This window comes from Erpetoichthys calabaricus, chromosome 4 (assembly GCF_900747795.2).
Source record: "Erpetoichthys calabaricus chromosome 4, fErpCal1.3, whole genome shotgun sequence".
Taxonomy (NCBI): domain Eukaryota; kingdom Metazoa; phylum Chordata; class Cladistia; order Polypteriformes; family Polypteridae; genus Erpetoichthys; species Erpetoichthys calabaricus.
This window is the reverse complement of record NC_041397.2, coordinates 157,132,774-157,150,477: the sequence shown is the minus strand read 5'-3', so window position 1 is coordinate 157,150,477 and position 17,704 is coordinate 157,132,774. Positions and strand designations below refer to the sequence as shown.

Genomic DNA, 17,704 nt, shown 5'->3' with positions numbered 1-17,704 from the left:
GGAGTGGGCCAAAATCCCTGTTACAGTGTGTGCAAACCTGGTCAAGAACTACGGGAAACATTTGACCTCTGTAATTGCAAACAAAGGCTTCTGTACCAAATATTAACACTGATTTTCTTAGGTGTTCAAATACTTATGTGCAGCAGTACAATAAAAATAAATTCTGTACAAATCATTCAATGTGATTTCCTGAATTTTTTTTTTTTTTTTTTACATTCTGTCTCTCACAGTGGGAATGCACCTACAATGTGAATTTCAGACCCCTCCATGATTTCCAAGTAGGAGAACTTGCAAAATCGCAGGGTGTTCAAATACTTATGTTCCTCACTGTATGTATATATGATATTTGGAATAACTAATTTTATGATATGTATAGTACATTTTGGAAAACACTGGCACTGATGCAACATTATTCATATTCATTTGTATGCCTTCTTGCGCTTGTAATCAGCGACGCTTTTTTTTTTTTCCTTCGATCTTGCCAGTGTCCACTTTTGGGTGCATTGGGGTGTTACTTTTGTACTCCAGGACATGCAGAGGAAAGAACAGTACAGAGAGGTCAGTTCCGCACTATATGCAATCATCAGATTCAAATATTAACAGTTCCCACACACCCAAGGACCGTCCTTTCTATGTTTACGACATGTGTACCTGTTGCAACGTACACACTTTTCTCTGTGCTGTGGTTACTATTACACTGAAAAGGCTGGGGAAACAGCGGTCTTGGAACAGAAGCGATGACGAAGTTCCTCTGCAAGGTGAGCCATGAACACTTCTTTTCTCAGTGGCCCTCGTGCATGTCTTGTTCAGTACATGTGCGTTGATCGCCAGCAAGTCAAGCGTGTTATAGCACAAGCAACCGGCCACCTGCATGCACCTGCCGCACTGAATAAGCTCACACCTTCTGGTGCACGATGTCAACGCAGCACCGGAAAAAAGACAAATATGTGTGACATTTTGAAGAAATCATTTTATGACCTGAATAGTACCAATAAGGAAACATCGTCGCACGAGTGCAATATTATTTGAAAACGAATGCTACTTATCAAAGTATAATGCAACTCAAATCACAAACTAAAATCTTTACAACCCTTGCGTCTCTAGCAGTAGGCTGTCGTGCTACCTACACACCACTGGTGGGTGCCGATCAAAGTGAAACGTAATAATGGTTTTTTACTTACCTGCTTAACACTAGAATTACCAGAGCCTACAAAAAAACTCGTAGATCAGTCCTACCTTAAATCCGTTTGAAACTCTCCGTCAGTGTCTTTTATCCTGTAAATGTGCCAATAAAGACAAGCAGCCTGCTATTCCATCCCCCCACAGCTGCAGAACGTGCACAAAGTTCTCCCAGCTAATGCCTTGATTGATTATCTGGGAGTGAAGTGCTGGAGTTTTAGAGTGGAAATAATAGATTGTTATTTGGAACACATGCATTTCATGTGTGTTCCGTTTCTACAATAATCTGTGTAAACACATTGTTAAAACAGAAACGTTTTTCATATTTTAGTAGTAAATGACAAAATGTTGGCATAAAGTATATAATGTGTGAAGTCTGAAGTTCAAAGATCAAATACACACTTTGACAAAAGGTTCAAGGATAAGACACCAGCTTCCGTGGCGTAAAATTTGCGGACTTGTAATCAAGAGTCCCCGGTTCGATCCTGACTGCCTCTTATATTTGCCATTTTCATTAGTGAGCTGCTCTTATTAATATTATACAGTACACACATACATTTGGTTTGTGTCCGTAACAGACGGTGTACATTTATAGTACTTATGAAAGTTAGTTTTATTTTCACTTTTATTCTCTCAGTCACGATCACGATACATACTACCGTCCCCCCACCTAGGGATCTGATGCTGATAGTTTTTATTTGAAACTGTGAATAACTGTAGATGTGAGTGGTGTTTTGAGGCAATGGAACTGGACATTCTCTGATCTGGTGGGTTAAAAGCTGACACACAAATGCTGGTGAATCTGCCTTCTTCATATCTCACCGTCACTCAATTTTGTTTTATTCAGCTTTATTGAGTGATCCCCTGCATGTCCTGGAGTACAAAAGAAACAGCAACATGTGGGGACTGGCAAGATCAGGGGGAAAAAAAAAAAAAAAAATATGCTGTGTTATGCAAATGAATATGAACAATATGAATAATGTTGCATCCGTGCCACAGTGTTTTCTGAAATGTACTATACAGGTCATAAAATGAATAATTCCAAATATCGTATATACCTATGTCTCTTTTTTTTTGACATCATAGATTAAGGTGCATACTAATTCAGTGTGAGCAGGAACACTCAAAACTGAATAAAAAAAAAAAAAAATCAAGCAACGGTGAGATACGAAGAAGGCACATTCACCAGCGTTTGTGTGTCAGCTTTAATCCCTCCAGATCAGAGAATGTCCAGTTCAATTGCCTCAAAACACCACTCGCATCTACATTTACTCCCAGTTTCAAATAAAAACTAACAGCGTCAGATCCCTAGGGCAGTAGTATATATTGTGATCGTGACTGAGAGAATAAAAGTGGGGGAAAAAAAAAAAAAAAAAAAAAAAAAATGGTAACTTTCACAAGTCCTATAAATGTACACTGTCTGTTACAGACACAAACCAAACGTATGTGTGTACTGTATAATATTAACCTCCTTAAGAACAAGGATAAATATTTGGTCCTGGAGATTTGTTTGATTTCAACCTATTTAATCTAAGCAACTCAAGTAAACTAATATTAGCCCCCCGTTTTAAAAAAAAAAAAAAAAAAAAAAACCCAAACCACACACACAAAAAACAAACATTATATATAAAAGTACTTCATTTCATCCAGTAACTGAGGACATCGAAAATTTCAATTAAGAAGCCAAGTAACAGCTAGGATGGCTAACTCATCCAGAAAAAAATTCCAGAATGGTCCAGTCAGACCATTTGTGGATTCTCCTAAACTGGACTGTGCACAGAAAATACACAAATTAACTTTCTTCAAAAGCAGCACGATAAAACTGCAAACAGTAGGTGTTTCAACCTGATAGAGAAATTTCTTCTAAAACAAAAAAGGGAAAGCCGACATAACCGAAGTTCATTTCAATCAAATCTACAAAAGCTGAAGTTTCAAAAATAATGTATAGGTTTTTGACATCCACTATAGATATTCAACTTAAATTAGTTAAAATGTCCAATATGAACATAATATAATATGAACAATAATCAAAAAAGTTCATTTAATTTAATTCTCAAAAACTATATTATCTCTTCACCTAAAGAACAACTTTAGACGTAGGCTTAATACATTACTAAGTCTCATAATTTACTTCTGCCTTATACAGTACCTACAACCGACTTGCTAGTCTATTTAAAGCAAGTGAGTGTGGAAAAAAGATAATTCTGGGTTGAATGGCTCATAAATCTAGTATTGCTGTACATGACACGTTTTACACAAAACCAATCATTATAATCACTCAACAATTAAGCTATGATGTATTACTTCTTTGCTCTGTAATGTCAATTTAATACATAAGTTTTTGTATATATATATAGATACACTTTTGTTTAAAGCATGGCCTGTGAAATTAACACTTTTCATTCTGGACAGAAAAACCAAACAAAAGGTTAGATAAATAAAAATACAGAAATCAAAGCACTGTATAAAAAAAAAAAAAATAAGATTATGAAGTCTATTCTTTAATAAAAAGTAATTGCAGTTTGTCCTCACAGATTTTCAATAATGCAGAGTCATCCAAACAAAATAACATTTACATAGTTGCAAGCAGTGTCAAAAAAACCTATAAATTTTTAAAAGTTTTGCGATCAATGTTAATGGCACAAATCAACAAACCTTACATTTCCATCAGTCACTTTAGTGCAGAGTTAATAAGTGCTAATTTCAGCATTTTATGTCTGCTTTAAAGACAAAGGTACTGGCATCTCAATCTATACTAATAAAAGGCAAAGCCCTCACTGACTCACTCATCACTAGTTCTCCAACTTCCTGTGTAGGTAGAAGACAGAAATTTGGTAGGTTCATTCCTTACAGCTTACTTACAAAAGTTAAGCAGGTTTTATTTCGAAATTCTACATGTAACAGTCATAATGGTCGACAATGTCCGCCATGTTAAACTTTCTTATTTATGGCCCCATCTTCACGAAATTTGGTAGGCGGCTTCCCTGCGCGAACCGAAACCGATGTACGTTCTTATTTCGGTGGTATGACGCCACTGTCGCCCGCCATATTGAACTTTCTAACAGTCTTTGTTAGTTATGGGCCCATCTTCAACGATATTTGGTACGCGGGTTCCCAATGCTAACTGAATCCTACTTACGTACATATATACGTCCATAGCCTGCAGCTCGGTCGCCGTGTCAGGCGGCGTTGGGTCCCCCATCCCCACGCCTCCCACATAGTTGGCTGTCTGCCTATATAAGGCCGTCTGTCGCTCCGGTCTCTTCATTCCCTTCCTTGCTTCGCCACGTTATTCACGTCTCCCTGCTGATAACTGCAGCCTATTTAATCCACGGCTTCTCCGCTGTTTTATTGTTCGTTTATTACGATTATAGTTATTGTGTAGGCATTTTAGACTTAGTTTACATTGTTCAGGTACCCATTTCCTTTATCATTCCAACCGTACCCCCATTAACATGTCTATTGAGGTGATCACCATCAATCAAAGAACTGTCACTTACCGAGTGGTTTCTATGCCCGGAGATGGCGACTGCCTTTTCCATTCTCTGTGTTACATATTGCACGGCCATATCAGGCTCACTCTTGATATCCGGAGGAACAGGTTCAAGGTGTGGACTGATGATGGTAGAGGAGATAATTATACTACACAGGAGCACTATAAGAGTGAAATGCTTAAGCCCTTCACCTATGGTTCTGCATGGGAGTTGATGGGTGCCGCTGAATTGTTTGGTTGTTGCTTTCAAGTGTACCGAAATGGCCAAATATTTTACACCTTTGGACAACCGCCAATGCCTCTTAAACATCTTAGATTCACAGGTGACGATTTGAGTAGTGGACACTTCGATGTTTATGAATATTTAAACTCTCAAAAGCTGGATGCGAAGTTATCAATGAAACCCATTTCAATTCAAACGCCTCCAATCTCCAATAATGCTCTGCTTCACAATGACAATAAGTCTCAGGGACAGACCCTACAAAAGGTTGGCATTGATTTGAGGCAAGAATGCTTTTCACATGGCCAACTATATGTTGCATGCTCAAGAGTAAGCTGAGCGCACAGCTTGGTCATATTACAACTGGAGGGCCGAACTGACAACATGGTATACAAAGATCCTTAACAAATAATTATTGGTATATTTTCCCTCAGTTTAAAAAGGTTTACTTTTCTTCTTAATAAAAATTTTAAAGCAGTACTTCGCCACTGCGAAGCGCAGGTATTTTGCTAGTCTATAATAAACTGCTCAAAAAAATTAAAGGAACACTTTGAAAACACATCAGATCTCAATGGGGAAAAAATCATGCTGGATATCTATACTGATATGGACTGGGTAATGTGTTAGGAATGAAAGGATGCCACATCATTTGATGGAAATGAAAATATTCAACCTACAGACACCAAAGACACCCCTGAAAATCAAAGTGAAAAAATGATGCAGCAGGCTAGTCCATTTTGACAAAATTTCATTGCAGAAACTCAAAATCGTACTCAGTAGTTTGTATGGCCCCCACATGGTTGTATGCATCCCTAACAATGTCAGGGCATGCTCCTAATGACATGACAGATGGTGTCCTGGGGGATCTCTTCCCAGATCTGGACCAGGGCATCACGTAGGTCCTGGACAGTCTGAGGTGCAACCCGACAGTGTGGGATAGAACAAAAGATAATGTCCCAGATGTGTTCTATTGGATTTAGGTCAGGCAAGCATGGGGGCCAGTCAATGGTATCAATTCCTTCATCCTCCAGGAACTGCCTGCATACTTTCACCACTTGAGGCCAGGCATTGTCGTGCACCACAAGGAACCCAGGACCCACTGCACCAGCACAGGGTCTGACAATGGGTCCAAGGATTTCATCCTGATACCTAATGGCAGTGAAGGTGCTGTTGTCTAGCCTGTAGAGGCGTGTGTGTCCCTCCATGTATATGCCTCCCCAGACAATCACTGACCCACCACCAAACCGGTCATGCTGAACGATGTTACAGGCAGCATAACATCCTCCACGGCTCCTCCAGCCCCTTTCACATGTGCTCAGGGTGAACCTGCTCTCATCTGTGAAAAGCACAGGGTGCCAGTGGTGGACCTGCCAATTCTGGTATTCTATGGCAAATGCCAATCTAGCTCCACGGTGCTGGGCAGTGAGCATAGGGCCCACTAGAGGATGTCAGGCCCACAGGCCACCCTCATGAAGTCTGTCTCTGACCAAACAATCACAAACATTCACACCAGTGGCCTGCTGGAGGTCATACTTTTAAAGAGCTCTGGCAGTGCTCATCCTGTTCCTCCATGCCCAAAGGAGCAGATAGTGGTCCTGCTGATGGGTTAAGGACCTTCTATGGCCCTGTCCAGCTCTCCTAGAGTAACTGCCTCTTTCCTGGAATCTCCTCCAAGCCTTTGAGGCTGAGCTGGGAGACACAGTAAACTTTCTGGCAATGGCATGCATTGATAATAATAATAATAATAATTCATTACATTTATATAGCGCTTTTCTCAGTATTCAAAGCGCTATCCACACAGGGAGGAACTGGGAAGCGAACTTGATGTGCCATCCTGGAGATGTTGGACTACCTATGCAACCTCTGTAGAGTCCAAGTATCGCCTCATGAAACCAGTAGTGACACTGACCATAGCCAAATGCAAAACTACTGAAAAAAACAGAAAACATGAGGGAAAAAATGTCAGTGGCTGCCGCCCATTAAACCTTTCCTGTTTTGGGAGTCTTCTCATTGTTGCCCCTCTAGTGCACCTATTAATTTCATTAACACCAAAGCAGCTGAAACTGACGAACAACCCCCTCTGCTACTTAACTGACCAGATCAATAACCCAGAAGTTTCACTGACTTGATGCTATATTCCGATTAAAAAGTGTTCCTTTACTTTTTTGAGTAGTATACAACCTACCATTGCCCAGTGCTTAAACACTCAGTCAAAGAATGGAATATAAGAAGGCACTCATTAACTATTCAGGAACTAACCCTTGATGGCAAGCTTTATCACAGGGCACACTCAGGCAGGTCACACTAATGCTTACTCTCTGTTCCACTTTGCTATTTAAGTCTGCAATGTTTCTGTCATGTAAAATGTGCACTTATGCCACATGCTAAATTTGAAAATTGCCCACAGTTATGGAAATAAGATTCAAAAAGTACCTAAATTTAAAACTTTCATTTTAGAAATATCATATGTGCAGGAAAAAAATACTCTGAAACACCTGCAGAATCTAAAACAAAAGAGGAAGTCACAGATGTAGTTAATAAAGCAAGTCTTTGGAACATGCAAGGAAACTGCAGCACCTGTAGAAACACCTCGCAAAGAGAGAAAATAATGTACCAGCTCTATAGGTTGATCTAGTCAATATTCAGATTGCAGTACTAACTGTTACACCTTGCTGTTCCAAAGCAGTACATATTGGTGTAAATCAAGACAGTTCTGCTTGGCAAATAATAGTCTGCTTCCTAATATGTCTGCAAGCATTTTCTTTTAAAACATGGTTCCTGATGGTTATATAAATGAAAAGCATTGAAAAAAAGTTACAAAGATAAAGTAATTTCATGAAACAATGGATTCTTGTCACAAATAACACCAACCACATTTTTGACTTGCCCAAAGACATTTCAGTAGGCAAAAAAGGCACCTGAAATTGTAACTTTTCCTTTAAACTGAAATACCTAATTAATCAACTGCTGGCTGCAGAATTTCTCTTCAAATTTTGTATTGTTATAAAATGTGCTGATATTATCCAACAGATCAAGATACTTTACAATTAAATCACATTTTTAAATGATTAGAGAGAAAAAAAAGAAGAAAAAAAAACCACACACACTCTGAACATATTTTGGTTAAATTTCTTATACAGGGTCACAAAGTGAATCTAAAGGGTGGATAAAGCCTTGTGGTTTAAGCAGACAAGTTACTCCTGCAAAATAACTGATTTTGTAACTGAGCAGTGTTGTGTATTGAAGAATGTTCTCCGTGCTTACTTCCTCCAAAAAAAGGAAGGAATTTAGAAATCATTAAGATTTCAGTCTTGAGGTTTTGAACAGTAGGATGCAAAATTTACATTTTAAAATGCTAACTATTCACAGTGCCGGACACCACATTCATGAACCAAAAAGCATTTAAAGGGGAGTTGGTCCTTCTAACCCGATTCTTGCATCTCTAAAATACCTAGGGAAAAAAAACATTTAAAAGTCTAGGAAAACATTCAAGATCAACCTCTTCTCGGTTTAGTTTAATTTTTGGGACATAATACAGTATCAGTAAACTAAGACTTGGAAGACCTACAGCAAATTCAATTTCTGTGACACTACCGTACATATTGATAAATATGCATACATTGCAATAATGCAAAACAAATTGTCAATAAAAAAGTTTTTTTTTTTTTTTTTTTTTTTAAACCCTCGTGACCTGAGCAACCCCTCATAACAAATGGAAGTGAACTGAACAAGCACCCAAAGTAAACCTGGCTTTTTTGTTCACAGTTCATATGCAAAACAGGATTTTTATTATTTAATTTGCCTGACAGAAACTTTCCTTAATAAAACTTTATCTGACTTAATGAGTCTGTACCATGAATCATACACAAATCGTTTCACAGTTCAATGATCTCTCTTCAGTTTTCGTGTCTTTTGCAACACATTGCGCTATTTCGCATCCCCCTTTCAGAAAGGTCTTTCTCCCTCCATTACACGAGAACTGCCTTAAATAAGCTTCCCTTTAATTAAGATCACCTGGCCAACTAATTAACAAACCAGCGTTTGACCCCAGTTACCTGAAAAGACAGTAGACACAAAACAAGAACTTTCATTGTAAAACTAAAAACCAACTGTTTATTTAACTGAAATCCTACTGATGTGTCACTTGCATAATAATATGGAACAAAATGTAATTGTTTTTACAATGTATAAACATTTAACATTTGTTATAGCCACCTCATTAACTTTTGGGGTTCTGTACAGTATTCTTCACTTAGTACCTACTACCTCCGTCTAATTTTTACATAGTTCACCTTCAGTTGCTCGCATGTATTGTCCTTGAAATAGGAATAAGAATTAATGACTACTGCAATTAAAAACATTCAGTTTTCACATTATCGCCTTTACGTGTACACTACGCAACTTAACTATCTTACCCAATCATTTTTCTAAAATTCAAGAAGGCTTAGAGCTTGGAGTGGCCAGGTAAATTTTACAATTGGGGGGAAAAAATTAAATCAAGAAAACCAGGCTTTCTGAACAAGACCCGAAAACCATATTTAAGGTTAGAAGTAAGCGTTAGATACACTGCAATTCATCAGCTTTAACAGTATACCCGGCTTCAGTGCCACAACACTAAAACTAAATGTATTCTTTCTTTACATTGTTATAAATGCCTTCGACAGTGGCAAAACGTGTTGCATACATGGCAATGTTGATTTTCTATGTTTCACGGATGGGCTTCTCCCACTGGCCAGCGGCATATAACGTTGACAAGCGCTATACTTCATTCATAAGCGTGCTGCGGTGTTTGAATGTGGTGTCCCAGGCCGTTCTTTCTGCTTTGCCCCCGTTGCGGCCAGGATATGGTCAGATTTTTTTAAGCCTTACTGTTTCAGGAAACGGATGCATTGGACTGAAGAAGGAATAAAAGTTGCGTGATGCCGAGAATTACTTAAATTAACGAACCGACAAAAGCTGCCTAATCGGCCAGCTAAGAGAAGCGAAGCCTTAAAGAACTTCCCTTGCTAAAACCGTACTAAACTTGTCCCGGGTTAGTAGAGTTCAAGTATTGGAAGTCATACTAGAGAATTATCAAAATGAAATTTATTATAAAACTCCGTCTCTATCTTTGTGCAAACATATCACCGAGTTGCGTACGTGTTTTTTAATATTAGATACAATTATAAAAATCTTACTTACAGTTTATAAACTCATTGCGCAGATATGTGTAGACAAAAAGCAGAACCTAACCGTCCAAAACATAGGATGGCTAGTAATCCCGCCCTATTGGAATAATTGGTCTCTGACTTCGTATTACAGCATCTATCTATCAAAATCCTCGTCGTCAATTGGGGTGTCTAGTGGTAAAAAAAAAAAAAAAAAAGTTTAGTGCACCAATCACCAGCACGCAATTGGTAATGACGCCCCCCAATATCATACACCTGAAGAGCCACAACACCATACGTCACCGCAGGTCTAGTCAGACAGTTGCAAGTAGATACAAGTAGATATTGCTGCAGACCGGAGTAAAATGGGCGTGAATATCATTTTCGACTTCAGCCAATCATATATTAAATTTGCGCACGTCAGTCACTGATCAGCCAATCGCAAATTTAAACGTCGCGGTCAATCGCCGTTTTATTCAACAAATCGCCAATCGGTGTTATTTGTCATTCATGGGCCACTTTAGCCAATTGCCTTTTGGATACGTAAAAAGAAAGGTGGGTGTAATTTCTAAAGATGGACGGTCAAGATAAAGTGACTGTTAGAGACGGAGTGTATATTTATAAAATACCTCTGCGACGATAGTCTACTAGTGTCAATATCTTACACTATAGCACTTTGTCGAGTGCATTATTAAGACTGCAGTGTATTTTTACCACAGTCATTTATGAAGTAGCGGTTCTGAAAAAATAATAATAAAAGTTTGCATATGAGATATTTATCGTTACTGAACAACGTCTGAAGAAAATTTAAATGAACATGACAATACAAATTTGTGTCCGCCTAATTTTAATGGATTGACGTGGACTTAAGTGTGGGCTCTACTTGATTAAGTCAGTCAGATTAAAACAAATGTTTGACTGTTGGTGTTTACTCGAATGTCCAAATGAAATAGCCGCCTACATTTAACGGGTCACCTTAAAGACCTTAAAGGTTATAAACGTATTACAATTTTAAACGTTGAATAAACTGTCAGAGTTCCTAATATTCCATTGTCCCCCCCTTCTGCCCGCAGATCAGCCTCTGTTTTTTGTTTGCTGATGTCAGTCAAATATCCTTCGGTCTTCATGTCTGTTCTCAATATACCAGCAGCTCCAGTGAGTTTCTTGCCTGCGAATCACGTATTTAAGTTTGTTTTTTAGCTGTATGATTACAGATTATTACAAATCACATACTTGACACTCTCACGTTCAGGTATCAGGGAATATAAAACGTTAAGAAAGCTGGCAATAAAATTGTGACTTTAAAGAATCCATTTGCTGTCTCTATGTTATCAATGTTAAATGTAAGAAACACAGTTGTCATAGTGCTAATAGTCCATCCATCCATCCATTGTCCAACCCGCTGAATCCGAACACAGGGTCACGGGGGTCTGCTGGAGCCAATCCCAGCCAACACAGGGCACAAGGCAGGAAACAATCCTGGGCAGGGTGCCAACCCACCGCAGTAATAGTCACCTTTCAATTATTATTTTTACAATGAAGATTACTATGTTAAACGATCTGTGAAGAGCAAATATTATGCCTTTAAAAGAGTAATAATTTTGCAGTTTTTGTGACTGTGCACCTGTTAATCAGGGTATTCAATTATTTGACTTAATTGGACCTTTATTACTTTTGGGATTTTAAATACCTCTTTAAGATAATCAAATATGTGTTTATTATAATACATATTACTTGTGCAAAAGTTACATTTAGAGATTAAAACATGACAGATGTTTGTAGTTCATATCTCATTTATCCTCCATTTGACTCCGTCAGGTCCTACTGGTGTGCTGAACACATCAGCCTGTCTTTAGGGTCTCTGAGATTGGAGGAGGTCAGGTGTCCAACTGTACAGCAGGCACTGATGTGCATCAGCATCATGACTCGTAACAAGATAGAGATGGCAGATATTTGAGCTGGACATAATCCTGTATGACTACCCAAGCAAACAACATATTAAGAGCACACAGAGTCTGTATACTCCAGTATGGCCCTGACATGACAACCTGTACAGCTGTAAACGACTCCACTTTACTTGTCATTTCGCACACACTGCACTGAGTCTGTCAAGTCATAGCCATTAAATAATTCAATCTGAACAGCTGGAAATTTATTTTGGCAATGATATTTCTGGTAAGGCATTTTTATATTGTTGTTTCTCATTGGTTTATACTGAAAATCTGGTTTACATCAATGTAGTTTTCAATAGTATGTATTATATATATAGTATATTAAACAATTAAAGGAACACTTTGAAAGCACATGAGATCTTAATGGGAAAAAAATCTTGCTGGCTGTCTCTACTGCTATGGGCTGATGTTTTAGGAACAAAAGGATGGCACATCATTTGTTGGAAATGAAAATGATGAACCTACAGAGGACTGAATTCAAAGACACCCCGAAAATCAAAGGGAAAAAATGATGCGGCAGGCAGGTGAGTCCATTTTGCTGAAATTTCATTGCAGCAACTCCAAATAGCACTCAGTAATTTGTATGGCCCCCATGTGCTTGTGTGCATGCCTGACAATATTGGGGGGGGGCAGGCTGCTAATGAGATGAAGGAGGTGTCCTGGGGGATCTCCTCCCAGATCTGGACCAGGGCATCACTGAGCTCCTGGACAGTCTGAGGTGCAACCTGGTGGCGTTGGATGGACTGAAACATAATGTCCCACCCAGAGGTGTTCTTGGGGCAGTCAATGGGATCAATTCCTTCATCCTCTGACCACATGAGGCCGGCCGTTGTGGTGCACCAGGAGGAACTGCACCAGCATAGGGTCTGCCAATGGGTCCAAGGATTTCATCCAGATACCTAATGGCAGTCAAGGTGCCCACTGTTGTCTAATCTGTAGAGGTCTGTGTGTCCCTCCATGGATATGCCTCCATAGACCATCACTGACCCACCACCAAACCAGTTATGCTGAACTACGCCACAGGCAGAATAACATTTTCCATGGCTTCTCCAGACCCTTTCACATCTGACACATGTGCTCAGGGTGAACCTGCTCTCATATGTGAAAAGCACAGGGTGCCCAACAGTGGTAGACCTGCCAATTCTGGTATTCTATGGCAAATGCCAATCGAGCTCCATGGTGCTCACTAGAGGACGTCGGACCACCTTCAGGCCACCCTCCTCAAGTCTGTTTGTGATTGTTTGGTCAGAGACATTCACACCTGTGGCCTGCCTGCTGGTGGTCATTCTATAGGCCCTGGCAGTGCTCATCCTGTTCCTCCTTGGCCAAAGGAGCAGAAACTGGTGAGTCCTGCTGATGGGTTAAGGACCTTCTACAAGGGGCCCTGTTCAGCTCTTCTGAAGTAACTGCCTGCCTGTCTCCTGGAATCTCCTCCATGCCCTTGAGACTGTGCTGGGAGACACGGCAAACCTTCTGGCAATGGCACGTGTTGATGTGCCATCCTGGAGAAGTTGGATTACCTGTGCCAGCTCTGTAGGGTCCAGGTATGGCCTCATGCCACCAGTAGCGACACTGACTGTAGCCAAATGCAAAACGAGTGACAAAACAGATGAGGAAGGAAAAATGTCAGTGGCCTCCCTCCACCTGTTAAACCATTCATTCCTGTTTTGGGGGTCATCTCATTGTTGCCCCCCCCCAGTGCCCCAAAGCAGCTGAAACTGATGAACAAGCCCCACTGCTACTTAACTGACCAGATCAATAGCCCACAAGTGTCACTGACTTGATGCTGTACTCTCATTAAAAAGGGTTCCTTTCATTTTTTGAGAAGAAATATCTATATCAATATATATCTATATCAATATATATCTATATATATAATATCAAGACCTTAGAACAACAAGGTCCTAGCTGTGAGTCATGGTTTTAGAATACTGAGCTTCAAAAGTTTTGACTATTTATCAGGTGTATACAATCCTTTTCTTTTAATTTTGTTCCCATATGTAAAACCTGTATTTTAAGTTAAAAATACAAGTGTTATTGAAAATGTGACTCCTAATAAAAGATAAGTAAGAATCATATTATTCTAGAGTATGTTTGTAAGTGAACAGCAAAGCCTTGATCAGGATGCTCAGTTTCCAAGCTGTTTTATCTTGTGGGATTCCTAGCACAAATGCACACCATTTGTAACCATGTGGGTACAAGTGGAGGCTCTGGTCATATCTGTCAGTTCTAACAGTGTTAATACGCAAGGTGATTGGACCAGCACCACTTAAACAGAACACTCAGTATTATCACTACCAAAAACAAGATTTTATTAATAATTATTCAATATAAATTGTGCAACAATTTCAAGAAATATTTACAATTATCAATAATGATTGGTCAGTTGATTTGAAAGAAAGAATTCACGAAGATTAAATTTAACAAACAGACTGATCAAGAAATATACAGAAGTATTAAAACAACAGCATGCCCGCTTCTATATATTATATATAAATAAAACAACAATGTAAAATGCATAACAACTGTACAAAGCAGTTATAACAATTAAAGAAAAAATCCAGATGACATCAATTGTCTAAAAACAGACAAGCAATTTCAAATATACAGAACTTAATCAACAATCTTTAACAATAACAGAAAGTGTCCTTTATTGTTTACATCAATAGTTACATTAAATATATACAACTCTATTATGCACAGTCATTTTAACACACAGAAATAAAAAAGGCAAAAGAGAAGTAAAGAAAGAGACACATTTATTTGAGTAGGGTTGAGATGTAATCCCAAGTTTAAATGCCTCAGTGGTGCTTTCCTTGTGCTTCCAACTGTTGTAAAACAAGTATGTCAAACTCTTCCCTCTCACTAAAAAAACAAAACAAAAACAACCACACAAACGAAAAAATTCTAATCATACCAACCAGAAACACTTCTGCATTTGTCATTTGAAACCACAATTCTTGACCTTGTAAAGTTTAGAATAAATGCTACATATGGCATACTTCTAAATGTAATTTTACCAATACTACAAATGTACTAATGTATAGTTTAAAAGTCACTTTAAACATATATATTCACATTTATATATATTTATTTTATATTCTTGTCTAAATTCACAACAACTATAGGGTATTCTGTTTAACAGAATAATGGCACTGAAAAGAAAAAGAAAGGACTGTTTATTTTCCACATGACATACCACTCACTGTATACTGGTCCACCCATGAACAGATTTTCTGCCTCTGGCAGAGAAATCCTCTCATCTGTTTGTATAGCTTTAATAAGAGCCTATCAAAAACACAGAAAAAGAGAGGATGTTACTCATAGACACACTTTCTGTACTCATTAGAGATTTACTGAAGGCTAATTAACCTCTGGCATCAGCACATCCAGAATGATGCGAACTCTGTCAATCCTCTTAAAAGTGCCTACAGCTCTTGACAGCACTTCATCCAAAAAGTTGTAGAGGCCATCTATCAGCTCCTCATCTTCTATATAAGTCATTACCCGGTGACCTTTAGGATTTTCATAATTTTTTTAACCATTTGGACGATACCTTATGAGATACAACAGCCTGTTGGACAAGAAAATACAAGTGTTTGGCACTATAAAGTCATCATAGCTCTTTGCTGCCAGATAGATTACAATACCAAAGTTTTACTTTTTAGTTAGCCAATAAAAGGTGTGATTTTGCTTGACTACTCATTTCTTCATCAGAATAATCTATGTTAAAACACTAATAAAACCACTAGTTCTGTGCATAACTGAGTAAATATTGTACATATATACACATCTGTGATAAATTAGCTTTCTGTCTTAGACTTTACCCATCTAATATCCATGGTATCTGGTGCTCATCTGTGACCCTAACCAGACTAGCAGGCCAGGGCAAACAGCACTGAAACAGCAAACCTATTTTTAAAAACACTTTAACTGTTTTAACAGTTTACTGAAAATAGACATGGTTCTATGTACAGACATGAAGTATAACCTATATACTCCAGCCAACTTACATCTTAACATAAAACTGAAAATACTAATTTATATTGAGCTAATGTGGGTTGCAGGTTTGTTCTCCTAATATTGTCTGTTGTCATTAACAGCACAGCAAACTACATCAACCACTGCAGTATTTTACATACAACAGAAAAATATAGGCAATTGACCTGTATATGAAAAATATGACACTATAGCTGGTTAAAGAGCTGAAAGTGCCAAACAATTTCTTCTTCATCATCATCAATTCCCACTTCTATGTGGGGTCAATGTGCTTGATCAGCACTCTCCATACAGCTTAGCCCTGAACTTACTCCCCTGTCAGACCCTTGCCCTTCAGATATTCTTTTACTTTATCCATCCATCTCTGCTTATGGCCTCACTAGCTTTCTTTTCCCCTGTACTTCCATTTTTATCATCTTTTTACCCACATACACATTATCTCTACTCATTACAAATTCAAACCACTTCAGTCTACTTTCCAGTATTTTCTTAGATATCTCTCATTTGTGTTGCTCCTTGGATTGTCTCATTTCTTATTCTGTGTATAAATAAAGTAGCTGAAAAACATCCAAATGAGATTAAAAGAAAGGACTGGACACCATACGTGGTAATTATCAATACAGAAAAATTAATTCATTGATAAATTGGTTTAAAGATTACTCGGCCTGAGTTAATGGGAAAAGTGGGATACACGTACCTCCGTAGGAAACTGCTGTTCTGCGGTGATCTCGCAAGTGTTCATTTGCTCGTATATGCGAGCGTGAAGAATACAGTCGTGGATGACAGAAAGGGCACAAAAACACATCTGAAGATTGAAGTACGGACGGAATGTCTGTGGTATTTTTGATCGTGATATGATCCTGTTTAAAAAAATGTAAAATAACATTACAGCGTTTTAATCGAACATCTCACAAATGTAAATATGCACAAAGTTAATAGGGAACCAAACTACTGGCAGTGATCTACTAGCATTCCACTGAGCACCAGAGAGGGGGTGGGTATGGGTGGATGTTCCCTGTGAAACTTGCTTTGCGGTGTTTGAAAAGTTGCCGCCACCGCTGAGTGCCGGATCACTTCAAGCACTGAATATGCATCAATTACTACAGCGAAAATGATTATTAATACAAACGTGAATACAATATATATTAATATTTATAAAAACGTACAATCACAACAAAGAAATAAAACGTTATTTGAAAAACACGAAGAAAACTTAGCAATTGCAAATTTCATACATTTTAATTTAGAAGCAAACGTACTTCTATTGACAGAAATAACAAACAATTCGCTTCATCGCTTCTTCTTTGGTCTAATAGAGTTTCTTCACTGCTGCTTCGTCTTTGTCTTCTTTTCTTTAACAGAGTTTCGTTGCTTAGTACAGTGCAAGGCTATTTCAAAAGAAACTCTATGAGGCGGAACCTTAAAGCGGTAGGGATCACTAACTGTGAAAAGACTGGTGGAAGTTACACTTGAAAGACAACATCAAACTTTGAGTGAGTTTTTGATTGTCATACTTTAACAACAATCTCATTCGTTGAAATTCTGAATTAGCCAATACTATCCACTTCCATTTACAGTTATCCCGCCTTCAGATCTGCCCATAATGTCTCCGGTCTGCTGCAATACCCTTCTCGACAGTTGTAGACTGTCGCTACCCGATCTGCACACACATGTATTGAAAGCCTAACATCCCGTAAAGTGTTCACGCATGCGT

General features: G+C 38.5%; 2 protein-coding genes across 3 annotated transcripts in view; both read right to left on the bottom strand.

Annotated features, from left to right (window-relative positions):
* The window catches only part of LOC114650330 (solute carrier family 46 member 3), a 215,030-nt gene extending 204,820 nt beyond the window's left edge, over positions 1-10,210 (bottom strand). Inside the window, exon 1 of one of the 2 annotated variants that reach the window (XM_051925748.1) lies at positions 10,074-10,210. The gene's annotated coding sequence lies outside the window, so the exon portion shown is untranslated. The remainder of the gene's footprint in view (positions 1-10,073) is intronic. The other variant, XM_051925747.1, reaches the window with a different exon arrangement.
* A 4,407-nt stretch (positions 10,211-14,617) lies between these two features.
* Positions 14,618-15,615, bottom strand: LOC114642139 (PWWP domain-containing DNA repair factor 3A-like). The gene is made up of 3 exons (XM_051925765.1): positions 15,364-15,615; positions 15,191-15,279; positions 14,618-14,856 (listed from the first exon to the last, which is right to left on the bottom strand). The coding sequence occupies exons 1-3, from the start codon at positions 15,493-15,495 to the stop codon at positions 14,793-14,795; spliced, it is 285 nt and encodes a 94-aa protein (XP_051781725.1). The 5' UTR covers positions 15,496-15,615; the 3' UTR covers positions 14,618-14,792.
* Between the last annotated feature and the right edge of the window lie 2,089 nt (positions 15,616-17,704).